General features: G+C 37.1%; 1 protein-coding gene across 8 annotated transcripts in view; it reads right to left on the bottom strand.

Moving 5' to 3' along the window:
- LOC150092876 (single-stranded DNA-binding protein 3-like) overlaps nucleotides 1-16,017 on the bottom strand; it is an 846,537-nt gene that overhangs the window by 144,024 nt on the left and 686,496 nt on the right. For all 8 annotated transcript variants that reach the window (XR_016550498.1, XM_090414347.1, XM_090414349.1 and 5 more), the window contains one exon: nucleotides 10,105-10,168. Coding sequence is in view for 7 of the 8 variants with exons in the window: in XM_090414347.1 (XP_090270473.1) it covers nucleotides 10,105-10,168 (64 nt within the window). In the remaining variant the exon portion in view is untranslated. The remainder of the gene's footprint in view (nucleotides 1-10,104; nucleotides 10,169-16,017) is intronic.

Genomic DNA, 16,017 nt, shown 5'->3' with positions numbered 1-16,017 from the left:
GTAGGGGAGAGAAGAGATCAGGTGATACAAAGGCGGATAACAAAGATGGTTTCAGGACTGTACAATGACAGTTATGAGGATCGCCTGAGGGAATGTGGACTGCAGAGTTTGGTGGATAGAAGAAGGAGAGGTGATATAATTGAGACTTTTAAACTGTTGAGAGGTGGTTACAGGGTTGACTGGAGAGTTCTTTCGCTTGGTTGAACAGCAGGAAGGAGTGATGACAAGAGGCCATCCCTGGAAGTTACGAAAGGAAACTATGAGCACGAGGGTGAGAAGTGGTTTCTTTGCATGGAGGGTGGTTGAACCATGGAATGCATTGCCTAATGGAGTGGTGAGAGCGAGGACGGTCAATGAGTTTAAGGAGTGGTACGATAGACTTTTTGTTTCTTAGGAAGGACCTCCCACGATGAGTCTGATAATAATAATAATAAATTCTAGGTTGGAATTCAGACTGCACTTTCAGCAAAAGTGAAACTTTTATCTGACAAAGTCATGAATTTAATAAAAAATATCCATTAAGTAAGATGATTGACACTTCTTGGAAGTGTAATTAGCAAAAAATTAAGTTTGCTCACACTTCAGTAACCTTTACTGAAGTGGCAGCAAAAAAAGTTCATATATGTAATTCAATTCTATAGTAGAATACTACATAATTGAAGCAGAATAGCAGATTAATTCTCTTAGCTGGGGAGATCAGTGTGATCAGTGTCTCTACTATCTAACTAATAGATGGCAGGTTTGAATCCTACTACAAGCATTGATGTTTTTGAATGTCATTAGTTGTAACTTGAAGTAGGTGAAGAAGTTCCTTGGTTCCTAAAGCATTTTTTATGTGAATCTTAATGTGCGACTTTTTTTTTTTGTAAACAAAGTATGATGTCGATCTTCTACAAAAGGTTTACAACTACTTATAAACCTTTTGTCAATGAGATTCAAATAAAAACAAAAAGCTTTGCACCAATTTTCCTGAGCATCACATAATGCACACTACACCTATTTTTGAATCAAGCATGCTGCAATGTTGATTTTGACCTTTAGTGAGCTCTCATCAGTGGAATTGAAACTTGTGAGGATGCTAGAGGTAAATCAATGGCAGAAGTCATATTTCAATATACAAATACCAAAATATTATTTTCAGATCCTTCCCATACTGTTAGAAATACACACCTTCGAAAGGATGCGAGCTGTGCATTAGGGGATAGTAGGACAAACTAAAGTGCCTCCATATACAAGTGGTCTACTTTTGAAGATTCTTTCTTTTAAGGTTACACGGTAGTCAGCATTCATAGTGAAGAATTTATGGAGAATTTATGAAAAAGAATCTAACACAAACGTGTTAGAATTATTAATTTACTTATAATTAAGGAAGTAACATTCAACATTTTGACCTTTGTATCATCAGTGTATCATCCTCTGTGTCATCATCAGGAAAACATACATATGTACAAGATACAAGCAACATGACACTACACTACACACAAAAGTAAGATGAATCTAAAAGCTTGTTCATCATTTACCCTAGCCTGACCTCTGGTGAAAAACAAAAAAAAGCAGAACTATATTAAACAACTTCTAAAGTCCTCTCGTATTAAGATTTTCATCTGTTTGGGGTTGTTCTGGATGCTATATGGGTAGAAGATTGGTCCTCCAAATTCTTGGAATAATTAATCCATCATTCTTGTTCAGATTTGGATGATGTTTCAGCATTTCACAGGCTTCTTTGAATTTTCTTTCAAACCAGGTTTTGGTGCAGTGTAGGAACTTGGTGCCTTTCCAGTCAATTCTGTGGCATGTTTGGAGTGTGTGGTCTGACCAGCCTGTTTTACCATAGAGGAAGTATTTAATGTGGAGTTTGTGTTCATCTTTTTCTAATTGGGATGGTGCATACTTTTTCCCCTATGTAAGGCAGGTTACAGGTACATTGAATTTTGTAAACCCCTTTGTGGGCAAGGTATGGAGAAGGATCTGTGGAAGAGCTAAGTAAATTTCTTAATTTTGCAAGGAGTTTGAAGGTTGTCTTAATATTGTATTTGAGTAGTGTTCTATCTATTTTTTCCAATATGCCCCTAACATATGGTATGGCTATGGCATTCTTGTAATCTTTTTTGCTTTTAATAGCATTTTTATAGGGGACCTTGTGAACTGTTTGATTTTTTTTTTTTTTTTTTTTTTTTTTATAAATGTTAGGGTAATAATATCAAATTATTAGTTCAGAGCCTCTTCATTGGAGCAAATTGTTAGAGTTCTGTGTTTGAGTGTGTGCTAATGACCCAGTTTTTGTGCTGGATGGTATGAATTTTTATGTATGTATGAGGGAAGAAGTGTGACATGTGTTTCTAGAAAAGGAAGAGAGTTCTTATTTTCGATCTCGATGGTGAATTAGATATATTTGTGTTGTTTGTTCAGGTGGCTTAGGAATGTATTTAATATTTCCAGGCCGTGGGACCAAATGGCAAAAATATCATCAACATATCCAAGCCAGACTTTGGGCTGGCAGAATCTAGAGCTCATTGCTTGAAGTCTTCCATGTAAAAGTTAGCAATGGGGTGGGGGAAGAAATCGGTGAGCCCGTTGCCATACCCACTTTTTGCAGGTGAAAATTATTTTGCCACATGAAATGCCCAGAGCGAAGTACGTGGGCAAAGACAGCTGTGATATCGGGTGGAAATATGTTCTGTAAGAGAACAGTATTACTGATTGGAACATTAGTGAAAGAGGCAGTTATGTCAAAGCTGACTAATAAATCTTAGTCGTTGAGTGTGATGTTTCTAATTTTGTTTATGAAATGGGTATTTTTTTTTTTATGTAGGAGGCAGAATGACCCACCAATTCCTTGAGTGTGACTGCTTGTTTCTTGGCTATGTGATAATTAGGGCTGCTGATTCCTTCAACTATCGGTCATAGTGGTGTGTTTGTTTTGTGTATTTTTGGCAGGTGATAAATTCTGAGAGTGCAGGCATAACGTGGTATTAGTTTGTTGGTTGTTTCTTCTGGCCATGTGATCACTGATTTGATTAATTTTTTTTTTTTTTTTTTTTTTTTAATGCAGTTTGTAAGGTTCACCATTTGGTACATATGGTCAGATACCAATAGGTTCATTTTTTCCAAGTATGCTGTCCAATCGAGGACAATGGCAACACTGCCTTTATCCACTTTTGTAATAACAATGTCTTGGATATTTTTTACGAATTTAAGGGCCAATTTTTCTGCTCAGGTTAGATTGCAACTTAGTTGTTTATTGGAGTTTTTTTATATGCATGATGTTTCCATTCATATTTTATTGGCTTTATTGGAGAGGGAGAGATTTTAGACCTCTTTCAATGATAAATGAAATCTAATTTGTTAACTGACCTTGCTGCAATTGCATACTTCAGGCGTTTTTTTTTTTTTTCAGAAGTGAGAGCTCTTCGTTATGGTTGTAGCTGGATTTATTGATAACTTGGCCATGGACTGTTGGTGGTTGGTTGCTCCTAACTTTGCTTGTAAATGATTGGCTGGTCCTCTGAGTATGGCATCCAGATTGCCTGTTGCTTTCTTGTTGTTTTAGTGCTTGAAATTTCATTATTAGTTTTTCTTTGTTTTTAGATAATATGGGCTCTGCTGAGTCATCTGTAATCCTCTCCAGAATATCCCAAATATCGGAATTTATGTAGTTTGATAGCTCTAATTTTAGTTGTAAACCAATGGCTACTACTAATTTCTCTCAACAAAGCTTTTTTTTTTTTTCCCCCAAATGGGCATAAATATGGAGCACTTTGGCTAAAGTAAACTTCTTTTTTTAGCTTAATGCAGTTAGGTATGAAGCTGCTGTCTCAACATCGTTTTAGAAGGGCTAGCCGATTAATTAACACAGAAACATGTATTTTCATCTTACGGTAGTGACTGCACTGCTTGTGGATCAACTCTACATGGTGGTCAGTATTCATAGTGAAGAATTTGTGGAGACACAACATGTTTTAGAATAATTACTTATAATTAAGGAAGTAATATTTGACGTTTCGACCTCAGTATTGAGGTCAACATCAGCAAAAGACATATGTACAGGATACAAGCTAAGATGACACTGCACTACATAAAAAGTCTGGTGAGAAAAAACAGAACTACATTAAACAATTTCTAAAGTCCTCTCGTATTAAGATATTCTTCTGTTTGGGGTTGTTTTGGATGCTATACTGCTAGAAGATAGGTCCAACAAATTCTAGGGATAATTAATGATAAATGAAAGAAATTTCATTTATCATTAAATTCCATAATTCTTGTTCAGATTTGGATGATGTTTCAGCATTTCACAGGCTTCTTTGAATTTTCTTTCAAACTGTACATACATGAGGTAGAGCATCATGGTCTAATTATATTAAGGTTTTAGTAAAATTTAGAAGTCATACTGAAGATGCCTTTGATACTATGGTGAAAATTTTAAACTAATAAAAATATATATTCTTAAGGTAAATCTATTTTATCTTATTTATAATGTATAATTTACTTTCAGAAGTTAACTACAGCTTGCAGTTATAGTAAATTTTGCCACTATGTTGCCAAAAGTGTCCAGACAGCAAATGTATTTCCCATCAATACAGCATTACTGTCAACACGAAGTCAGGCCTCCTTTCACTGCTATTACAGCCATTACCTTCGGGATAGGTTCTCAACTAAGTTCTGGTAAACTGATACTGGAATTTGTTTCCATTCCTGCTGCAGTATGGTGAACAGGTAATAAGTGTTTGTTCAGCGAGCAGGTCTTCGCTCCAGCTCATCCCAAAGATGTTCAATAGAGATGAGGTCAAGGCTTTGGGATGGCCAGTTTAGTTCTTCTACTTCCATATCTTTAAACCATGGAGGTGGAGCCCTTGCTTTGTCAGCAGATGTGTTATCGTGCTGATACAGGAAAGGGCCTATTCCAAACTGTTGCTACAGTGTGGGAAGAACAGAACTGTCCAAAATGTCATAGTAGGCATCAGCATTTAAAGATCTTGACACAAAAAGCAATGGGCCCAGTCCAAATCAGGAAAATCATCCCCAGACCATTATGCTACCTCCTCCAAATTTCACGGTTGATATAAGACATTCCTGTAAGTATCATTCGCCAGGCCTAAACACGTCCATTGGACTGCCAGATCATGTACTGCGATTCATCGCTCCAGAAGACACGCTTCCACTGATCCAAAGTTCAATCACTGTGTTGTTTGCACCATTCCAGATGAATGACAGGCACTGACAGGTGTAATCAAGGGCTTGGGAACTGCAGCATGACCATGAAACCCAAGAGCAAACATCTCCCAGTGAATAGTTTTGTGACTGGTATCCATTCCTGGGCTCATGCAGATGTTATTTCTGATGGTTGCAAGGCTTACTGATGATTTGCTGTGACAACATGTTTGAGAGTTTGCCAGCCCCGATTTGTCAGTTTCTTGGGCTTAACAGTTTGGGGGAGGAATTTGGTAGTTCATTACATTTATACTTCATGAATAACTTTGCTGACAGTAGATTGTGCAATGTTGTAGAAATCTCTCTAACTGAATTATTGAACTTGTGGGCTCCGACTATTATACTGCATTCAAACGGGCTCAACTCTTATCATTCACTCATCCCGATAGCAGAGTGCAAATGCTTACATATTGTTGCAGATGTGCATCTGCCTCATACGGGCTAGGCAATATAGAGCTATGGGAATGTCTGGACACTTTTGGCAACACAGTGTAGATTATAATTTTATGGGAATAACAAAATTGTAAAGACATTAACAAAACCAGATCTGGGAATGAAAGATATTGTTTTGCTATGGAGTTAACTATGATAGCAAACAAGATTACACTTAGGTCAGATCCATGAGAAACAAGGCAATAATAGCTGAAAAAGCTTGGTTAACACCCAGAATTGGAAGGCTCATCTGGAAAGTGTTTAATAAAATTATTATTATTATTACTTGACACCTCCAGGGAGTTCAAAGACTCATTGAGGGAGGGCACCTGCTCTACAACTCTGTCTTCACCACTCAAATCCACCAACTGACCACAACTACACCAAAGCCATCTACCGCTGACCACCACTAGTATTTCCACAAACAAGCACAAACATTCATACCCATGGTGGAATTTTGGCTGAAGAGCAGAAATGCTAACCACTCGCCAACCAGGCCGGCAAAATGAGGATGTTGAAGACACTAGCAAGCAAGCAAGGTGGTTATTATTACTCCTATATCACTTTGATATGGTTACACCTCGACTACTGCACACAGATCTGTTGACTGGGATCCATGGGCATGAAAAGCGTTTGGAAGGATCCAAAGTAAGTGATCAAGACAGTGACCAGTCTATGGAATGCTTCATATGAATGTAGATTATAAATTTGTGAGTTACAAATTTTTACATCATATGCAGAAAAGATAATTAACAAATAAACTAAAGTACAAAAAGGATTTTATAGGTTTAAACGAAGAATTTTTTTTTTTTTTTTTCAATTTTTCAGTACTTAAAATTTTCTTCTGTATCAAGATGAGGACTAGATTTTTTTTTTTTTTTTTTTGCTTGAAGGGGACTTAGTCAGTACTTTCTGTCATCATGGTTGCATTGGATAATTAGATCTAGTAGCTACATCTGCAGTCTCATTTCCCTTAATTTCAATATGGCTGGGAATCTGGAATAGACAAGCATCAAAGTTAAGGATCTTCATTTTGTACAACTGTAAAACCTCACAAAGCACTGGTTGCACATTATACACAGACAGGATGGCTTGTAAAGAACTTGATGAGTCTATATAAATTACATACTGTTGGTAGCAGTTTGCTTTTGTATATTCAAGTGAAAGCTGAATGGCATGCAACTCTGCTGTACAATTACTGCAATTAAGTGGGATCTCATTGGATATAGTGACATCAGGAAGCATGGCAGCACAGCCAACTGAGGGCTCAGATTTTGAATCATCAGCATAGATGGGCAAGATATCAGAGTGAACTACTTTGTGTGGATTAAACAACTGTAGGTAGACAGAGGTTGGAGTATGAGACTACTGTAATTGACAAAGTGAGAAGTAGCAGGATGGTGTGCAAACTGGCATGGAGGAATGCTGTTATGTTTGGTGCAAATAATGCTTCCAGCATTCGTGCCAATAGCCTCATAATTTTTTTAACATGCATATCAAAGGGTATGGCAATCTCACATACGTGATATTGAGCTGCCTAATGCAGAGTAAAGTTACTAGTCCACATAGATTGCATTGGAATAAGAACTGGGTAGGTATAAAATAGCATCTTGAATGACAGAGAATGCTGAGTTTTATGGATGCTGATGACACTGTTAATGTGAAGTGTTTATGCCAGTAGAAGACTGCAGGTAAATATTAGTCCAAGAAGAGAGATATGATCCTGTCTGATGATTTAAGTATTACTGAAAGTAAGGGTAGGCGAACTCAGATCTCTTTTGCCAGAGAAAATGCAAGACTGCATTTTGATGGCACTGAAGGTGACCAAACTGTTCTCTTCTCAATAAAGGATGATATGTGAATCAATGTTTAAGGCAGTAGTTGTAGATGATCTTAAAGCTTTGGATGTCTGACCACTAATGGCTTGTCATATGAATCAAATTATGATTAGTGAATAGGATTAGCAGTGATTAAGAACAGGTCATTTATGTAGAGGAAAAAGATCATACAGCAGTGAACAAATTAATCTGAACACTCACATTTTAAAGAAAATTTTTGAAGTTAATTTTTGCAAGAAAATAAGCACAAAAATTAAACTCTAAGTAATAGCTATTCAGCAATGAAATCAAGAAACAATTTATAGGTTTCTATTGAGATATTTCCTACTAAAACCAATAAAGCCCAAAATCTTGCTTAGATATGTTGATGATATTTTCGCCATTTGGCCCCTCGACCACAAAACATTAAATACATTTCTAAGCCACCTGAAAATACAACACAAACATATCCAAATCACCATCAAGATCGAAAACAACAACTCTCTTCCTTTTCTAGACACACTGATCACGTCTTCCCTCAGGCTGTCTATCCTTCACAGTCTACTGCAAACTTACACACATAGGACAATACATACACATATATACATAAAAATTCATAACACCATCCAACACAAAAACTAGGAGTCATCAGCACCCTCAAACACAGAGCCTTAACAATTTGCTCCAATGAACAAGCTCCGAACTAAGAATTTGAAATCATTAACCAAACATTTGTAAAAAATGGCTACAATAAAAATACGGTTAACAAGATCCTCCCTAAAAATGCCACTAAAAAACAAAAAAAAGATTACAAGAATACCATAGTCATACCCTACATTAGGGGCATTTCAGAAAAAATAGACAGAACACTACTTAAATTCAATATTAAGACTACCTTCAAACCTCCCAACAAAATTAATGAATTAACTTAGCTCTTACAAAGAGTCTTTTCCATTCATGGCCAACCCAGGGGTTTACAAAATTCAGTATACCTGTAACTTACCTTACATAGGGGAAACAGGACACATCTCCCCAATCAGAAAAGATGAATATAAACAACACATTAAATGCCTCCACTATGGCAAAACAGGCCTATCACACCACACACTCCAAACATGCCACATAACTGACTGGAAAGGCACTAAGTCCCTGCACCAAAACCTAGTTTGAAAGAAAATTCAAAGAAGCTTGTGAAATGCTAAAACATTATCCAAACCTGAACAAAAATTATTGATTAATCATTCCAAGAATGTGGAATACCTATCTGCAATCTGTATAGCAACAAGAACAAGCTCAAGCAGAAGAAAATCTTAAATACAAGAGGACTTTAGAAATGTTTAATGTAGATCCATTTATATTTTATTTTTATTAAAAAAAAAAAAAAAAAAAAATATATATATATATATATATATATATATATATATTTGCACATATATATACCAACCCTATATATATAAAATAAGCCTTTTTATGTCATGTTTTGAAACTCAGGGGCCACCGAGTGTTGAGTCTTCAAAATTCGAGTCATCAGAATTCAAGGAGAATCGGCCTACCAGTCTGGAACTGGGGGGAGGGGGGGGGCACCATAGACACAAGGCCCTGGGTACTCAGGTACCCCCTGAGTGTCGAGTCTTCAAAATTCGAGTTGTCAGAATTCTAGGAGAACCGGTCTACCATTCCGGAACACGGGGGGTGGGCATATCCTCTTAGTATATATATATACATACATACATACATATATATGTGCCTCCATAGCGCAATTGGAAGAAAGATGGTATGTTGTGCCCTTCGATTAGAAAAGGCCTAAATTTCGATTCTCGTCATGACGGGAGAAATCTTTATATGGACTTTTTCGATCGAAGGTGAGTTAGTCAATCTCATATGGAGGTAGCAGGGTTTTTTCTCCTGGAAACTAGGGTTTTTCATCCCGCATACAAACAAATCGGCCCTTCAGAACACATGCAATTTACAGACAAAAAATACTAGCTGTGGTGGTGGTGGTGGGCAGTAGATGGCGTTGATGTAGGTGATTGGTAGTAGAGGTTCTGTGTAGTAGTGGAGATGTAGAGTTATACAGTAAGTGTCCTCCCGCAATGAGTCTTCGGACTCCTTGGAGGTGTCACGAATAATAATATATTTTAATTTTATTTATTTTTCACAAGAGTTCAGGTTAGGTTAAATGATTAACAGGCATTTAGATTCATCTTACTTTTGTATAGTGCAGTGTCATGTAGCTTGTATCTTACACATACGCATTTTTCCGGGTGATGACCTCAATACAGAGGTCGAAATCTAATGTTACCTTCTTAATATTAAGTAAAGAAATTATTCTAACACGTGTGCTGTGTCTCCATAAATATTTCACTATGAATGCTGACCACCATGTAACCTTAAAAGAAATAATGACATTTTGTGTTGAAGTATTTTCAATGTAGCTTTAATTGCTAAAAGCCATATTATTATAATCATTACCAACTGCTTAACATCCACAAAAGTAACCAGGTATAATTTTCATAAAATAAAATATATCCACTTAATGTACAATAAATAATGAACAGCAGCTAAAATAAACACAGCCATACATTACAAAATATATGAATAATTTTAAACACAGTATGCTGATACCTCAATATCAATATAATCTCACCTTGTGGACTAGGCATTATAGGAGTCCCTGGGCCAGGAGGACCTGTACCTGATACAGGAGGTCCCTAGAAATAAAAGATTACGTAAATGTCCCTTTCTTTATGTGCCACAAAGTGCCTATCATTATTACAATTATACTAAAAAAAGATTAATGTTAACAATTGTCCATTACCCTAAAATTTTTTATATGTAGTAATGTTACCACAAGAAAATCTTATATAATAAGTACTACATAACAAAAAGAAATCTTTATGAATGTTTTAGTATACATGATCAATGTAATAATAAATTTAGTTTAATCCTTTATCCAAGTGTAAGCAAACAAAGTTTGCACCTAAAGTATCTTCAGGACTGAGGCAATTCATGGTAAAGGTGAACCAAGCGCTCATCACTTGTCTTAGTATCTCCCATAATGCAAAGCACATCTCCCTGCAGACGTGTCTAATGCTACGCATTAAGAGAAGGTCCACTACCCAGACCAGTTTTGACCTTTATTGAATGTTCAAGTACAGGTCAAACTCCAAAAACTCAGCATTGTTCCCCTCAGTAGCAGGCTCACCATGCCACTCAGAAGAATTCTCAGAACCGGTTGGCTCTACACCGTGGCTGGCTCACCCCACCACCGAGCAGAACCGCTCATTTGCTCATATCTTATCCAATGGGTAACAGCAACAGCTGTGCTTCAGTTAACTTCACAGGCTACAGCACTGCCATTTGTCACCCAAGCTCCAACCGGTTTTGACCTTTATTGAGGTCTCATCAGTGGGAGCCAGACCCAGAGGTGGTGATACTAAGGTGGAAGTAGTGGAGAAGTCATATTTACCTATACGAGTTGCCTCACCTTATTATTAAATTATTTTGGATTTAGAGAAAGATGTTGGAAGTTTTTTTCCAACATCTTGGTTAGACTCTAATAACGTTAGTTTAATCCTTTATCCAAGTGTAAGCAAACAAAGTTTATGCCTGAAGTATCTTCAGGAGTGAGGCAACTCGTGGTAGTGGACCATGTCCTTAATGCACAGCATTATACAAGTCCAAAAGGAGATGTGCTTTGCATTATGAGAGATACTAAGACAAGTGATGATAACTCCACCTTTACCACGAGTTGCCTCAGTCCTGAAGATACTTCAGGCGCAAACTTTGTTTGCTTACACTTGGATAAAGGATTAAACTAAATTTATTATAGTCTGACCAAGTGGAGAAATAAACTTCCAAGATCAATGTAATAATGCTAAATATATAAATGTTTTCCCAATTGTAATGAGTTTTATCTCATTGTTTTCATTATCATGAGTACTTCTTGTAATTTTCTTATTTGTACAGAGTCATAATTGCATATATGACTGTACATCTGTCAACATTCTAGCTTTTTTCCAACTATAAAAGATTGTTTATGAAATTATAAAAGATTTCCTATTTACAGTGTATTATATTGTGGGAAGCTAAGAGTTTTAGACAGTGAAGAATTCTTAACTAAATAAAATATTCTTTTAATCTGCTACAGCCCCTCCAATAAGCAGAATACACTAGACAGTAAAATTTATTTACGATCTAAAAATATCCATTATTCTCCAGGGCAAGTCTTGTTGGTTGAAGAACAGAGATGCTATCTCACTGGTAAACAGGCAGCATTTTTAACAGGCTACATGATAATTACAACTGATTTGATCTTAAAAACATTAGCAATCGATCATGATTTAGTAAATACAGTAGTTATCAATAAGAACTGCCTACTTGCAAGACATAAGGATAAAGCAAAAACAGAAATAAAAACTTTTATTGGTCAGATAGGTCAACCTGAAAATAACAGGTCCTTCTCAGTGGCAGGCAGACTTATATGCATAAATCATTGCATTGCGGAAACTGTTATATGTACGTGCCGAATAATATGAAGGATCTGTGGACTGTTTGGCTAAATGAGAAGAATGAAAACGTCGATGTACGTGAGAGGTGTCAGGATAGGCTGGAGCGATTAGGCATGGAAGCAGACGTTGGGGAAGTAGCGGATGAACTTCGGTAGGAGTTCAGGAAAATGAAAAATGACCATCTTTTGCAAGAGGAATTGGTAGTGAGAGGGTTCTGGAAATTAAAACCGAGTTAAATGGGTTGAATAGAGAAATTAGGACTATGGAGATTACTCTAGCTGAAGAAACTAGAACAGGATTAAATATGGGAGAGTCTTTGGTGATTGATGAAGAAATAAATAGTGTGGGAGCCAAAAAAATGTAAGCACAAGAGGTCTAGAAGAAATGAGATGTCGTGAGAGAGTAAGTAAAAGAGCGTTGAGTAATGAAACTGGGAGAGTCATGCTGAATAGCATAGAAAATGAGGCCATGAGTGACTTTTGTTTTGGACTTGAATGAAGTTATGAGTGGTAAAATATATGGTGATTCTATGATTAAGGGTATGCGTGAGGAGTGCTTGGCTGGTGGAATAATAGAGAGAGTGGCTTTAGAAATAAAGAGAGGGAATGATGCAGAAAAGATGATAGTTATAGTGGGTACAAATGACCTGAGTGGAAGTATAAATCGGGTAGCAAAAGATTTAAGAACATTGTTAGATATCGTAAAGTAGAAAAGTGTCAATGGGAGGATAGTGTATGTGCTGCCTCATTTTGACAATTATGAATTAAGCAGACGAGTGATAATGAATGATATGATTGCAAGAATGTGCAAAAAAGAGGTCTGGAATTTGTTGATATCTGGAGTGTGGAGTAAGAAGTTACTGTTTTCCGAACAAGTTGAAGTAATTGGGCAGGGAAGCTAAAATTGAAAAGATTGAATATAAGAGGGAGAAACTTAAGCATTGATTGTATAATTGTTGATCCTTATTTGCGGAATAAATTGCAGAATAGAGGGGATAAAAATCAGCACGGGACTAATGAAATTAGTGATATGTATATCAGTTCTAAAGCTGGTACAAGAACTAGAGGGAATCTGCAATTTTTGTATACAAATGTAAGAAGCATTCGAAATAAGAGGGAAGAATTTTTGGCATTAGTCAGTGCAATCTCACCAAAAGTAATAGGCATTAGTGAAACTTGGCTGTCAGCAGAAGATGAAGTCACTGGAATTGAATGTGATGGGTACAGTATTTTCAGGGAGGATAGAGAAGATAGACTGGGGGAGGGGGGGATTACTGTTGATGATAGCTGATGAGTTGCAGCCAAAGAAAGTAGTATATCAAGTTAACAGACATGTGAATGTGAGGCGGTCTAGTGTGAAATAGTGACCAACACAACCAAATATACAATTGGTTGCTGCTACAGGACAGGGGATATGGGGGGGGGGGTGATATTGAATTCATGCATCAGCAAATTAGTGCAATGAGTGCAGGGTTAGTGATTATTATGGGGGATTTTAATTATGGTGATATCAATTGGAAGGAGAAAATATCATGTGGCATAAAGGAAATACAATTCATACATCTTAAACGAGATAATTACTTGAAACAGCACATAACTGAAGGGACACGTGGTGTGAGAGTGTTGGACCTGGTCATTGGTTCAGATGATATATGCATAAGTAAGGTGTCCTCGTTACCTCCAATTGGTGAGAGCAATCATGTGGGATTTGGGAGGTTGCTAAATTTGTGGATTTCTCTCTTAAGAAGGGGTATATACAGAACTACAGGTCAGGCAATTATAACAATCTTCGGAGTGAGCTTGCAGCAGTCCCATGGCAGAACATATTGCAGGGGAAAGATGTTAGCAGTGGACAGGATAAAATCAGCGAGTATCTGAGAAAGGCAACATCAGATTGTGTCCCCATGGTCAGGAAGACAAACAAGGTAGACGTTAGATGGATGATAGCTTGATCTGCAAAAAAAGAAAATGTTATGGAGAATTTACAAGGAGAAAGAAAGGTGATCAGTACACCCATGAGCAGTACAAGGCTCAAGCTAGGAAGATTACCAGCATAGTAAGTAAAACTAAATCAATTATGAGAAGACCTTAGCCAAGGAGATCAAGGATAATCCCAAAGAGTTCTTCCGCTATGTGGCAAGTAAAAGGAAGAATGACTTCAGATATCGAGGTGACCAATTCAGATGTACTAGTAGAGTTATTGAGTGATCACTTTTCAAAAGTCTATCACCCGAGTGAGAATATCTCTGTACCTGTAGCAATAACTAATGAGAGAATTGAAGTTAAAAAATCAGAGGTACTTAGCATATTGCAAAATTTAAATGCAATCACTACTATAGGTTTAGATAGAATATCAGCTCGGGTGTCGCATGAATGTGCAAAGGAATTGTCAATGCCTCTTTCTTGGTTATTTAAGTTTGAACTCTGGTATGGTCCCTAGGGAGTGGAAGGAAGGCAAAGTGGTTCCTTTGTAAAGGTGGCTCTAAAACTGTGGTACTTAATTACAGACCAATCACCATCTCGGGAGTGGTGGTAAAAGTATTGGAAAAGTTACTTAAAGACAAAATTCAAGAATGGATAGATCAGGATATGATACTCTATAGGGGCCAACATGGTTTTGTTAAAGGTAGATCCTGGCTTAGCAATTTATTAGCTTTTTATAATAGAATGACATATGAGTTGGACAAAGGAAATGGCTACGCAGTGGTACTTCTGGATTTTGCTAAGGCTTTTGACAGGATACCACATGGAATACTGTTGCACAAATTAGAGCAGATAAAGATGGATACTAAACTGGTGATATGGATAGGAGAATGGCTCAGGGAGAGATACCAGAAGGTGGTGTATGGAGGAGCAGAGTCCAGGATGAGGCAGGTGACCAGTGGCATGCCTCAGGGATCTGTGCTTGGGCCATTGTTGTTTACTCTGTACATAAATGATATAGGAAATGGCTTAAAGGGAGATATTCAGTTGTTTGCTGATGATGCAAAGTTGGGTAGTGCAATATAAAATCAAGCTGATGTTGAGAGTTTGCAGGATGATTTAAATAAGCTGGTAAAATGGGCAAAAGGTAATGGATGTCAGTTCAATGTGGAAAAGTGTAAAGTTATGCATTTTGGGATTAAAAGATTACCAGCTGTGTACTACATTGATGGAAAGGTACTCCAAGAGATTGATGAGGCTAGGGACTTGGGGGTGTTGGTAGATATGGAGATGAAGGTCAGGGAACATATTGTTAAGGTGTCCAAGATTGCACATAGGATTACTTGGTTATTGAGGGACACACTGACATCCAGAGATAAGAGGTTATTATTCCCCTTTATAAAGAGTTGATACTTCCACATTTGGATTACTGTGCTCAGGACTGGTCACCTGGATTACTTGGAGATGAGGAGGTTGTGGAAAAGGTTCAGAGGAGAGTGACTAAGTTGGTGAGTGATGTAAAAAATGCTCCCTACATTGATAGATTGAGAGCTTGTGGATTGCAGAGGTTGGTTGATGGGCGGAGAAGAGGGGATATGATAGAAACATTTATATTACTAAAAGGTTTTTATTACATTGATACAGGGGAAATGTTTCAGCTGTGTGGTAGTGATGGAAGAACAAGAGGTCATCCCTGGAAATTAAGGAAAAGTGTGGTTAACAAGGGTGTGAGAATGAGGTTTTTCGCCTGGAGAGTGGTGAATGAGTGGAATGCATTGCCTGACTCAGTTGCGAGTTCTTTGTCTGTAAATAAATTCAAGAACAGATATGATAGATATTGTTTTGATAGCTTGGGTCTCACAAGATGAGTCTACTGACTCCATGGAGATACCCATAATAATAATAATAAATTAGAACACTAACAACAATTATTTAAAAAACATTATGAGCCACATGAACAATATGATGCAGGCAAGGTGTAGTAATTGATATATAGATGAAAAAAGAAAAATGATCTCTACTCTCCCTTTCTGGCATCCACCAAAGTCACAGTCGCTGTCACCTCTCCTAATATGAACAACCAGATGTTCTGTAGAGCAAATATTACAAGTTCACTAATCTTTTGAC

Source organism: Typopeltis vanoorti, chromosome 25 (assembly GCF_054136105.1).
Source record: "Typopeltis vanoorti isolate ZY-2024b chromosome 25, IOZ_Tvanoo_1.0, whole genome shotgun sequence".
Lineage (NCBI taxonomy): Eukaryota > Metazoa > Arthropoda > Arachnida > Uropygi > Thelyphonidae > Typopeltis > Typopeltis vanoorti.
Note: the sequence above shows the minus strand (reverse complement) of the source record. Positions and strands in the feature narration are given on the sequence as shown.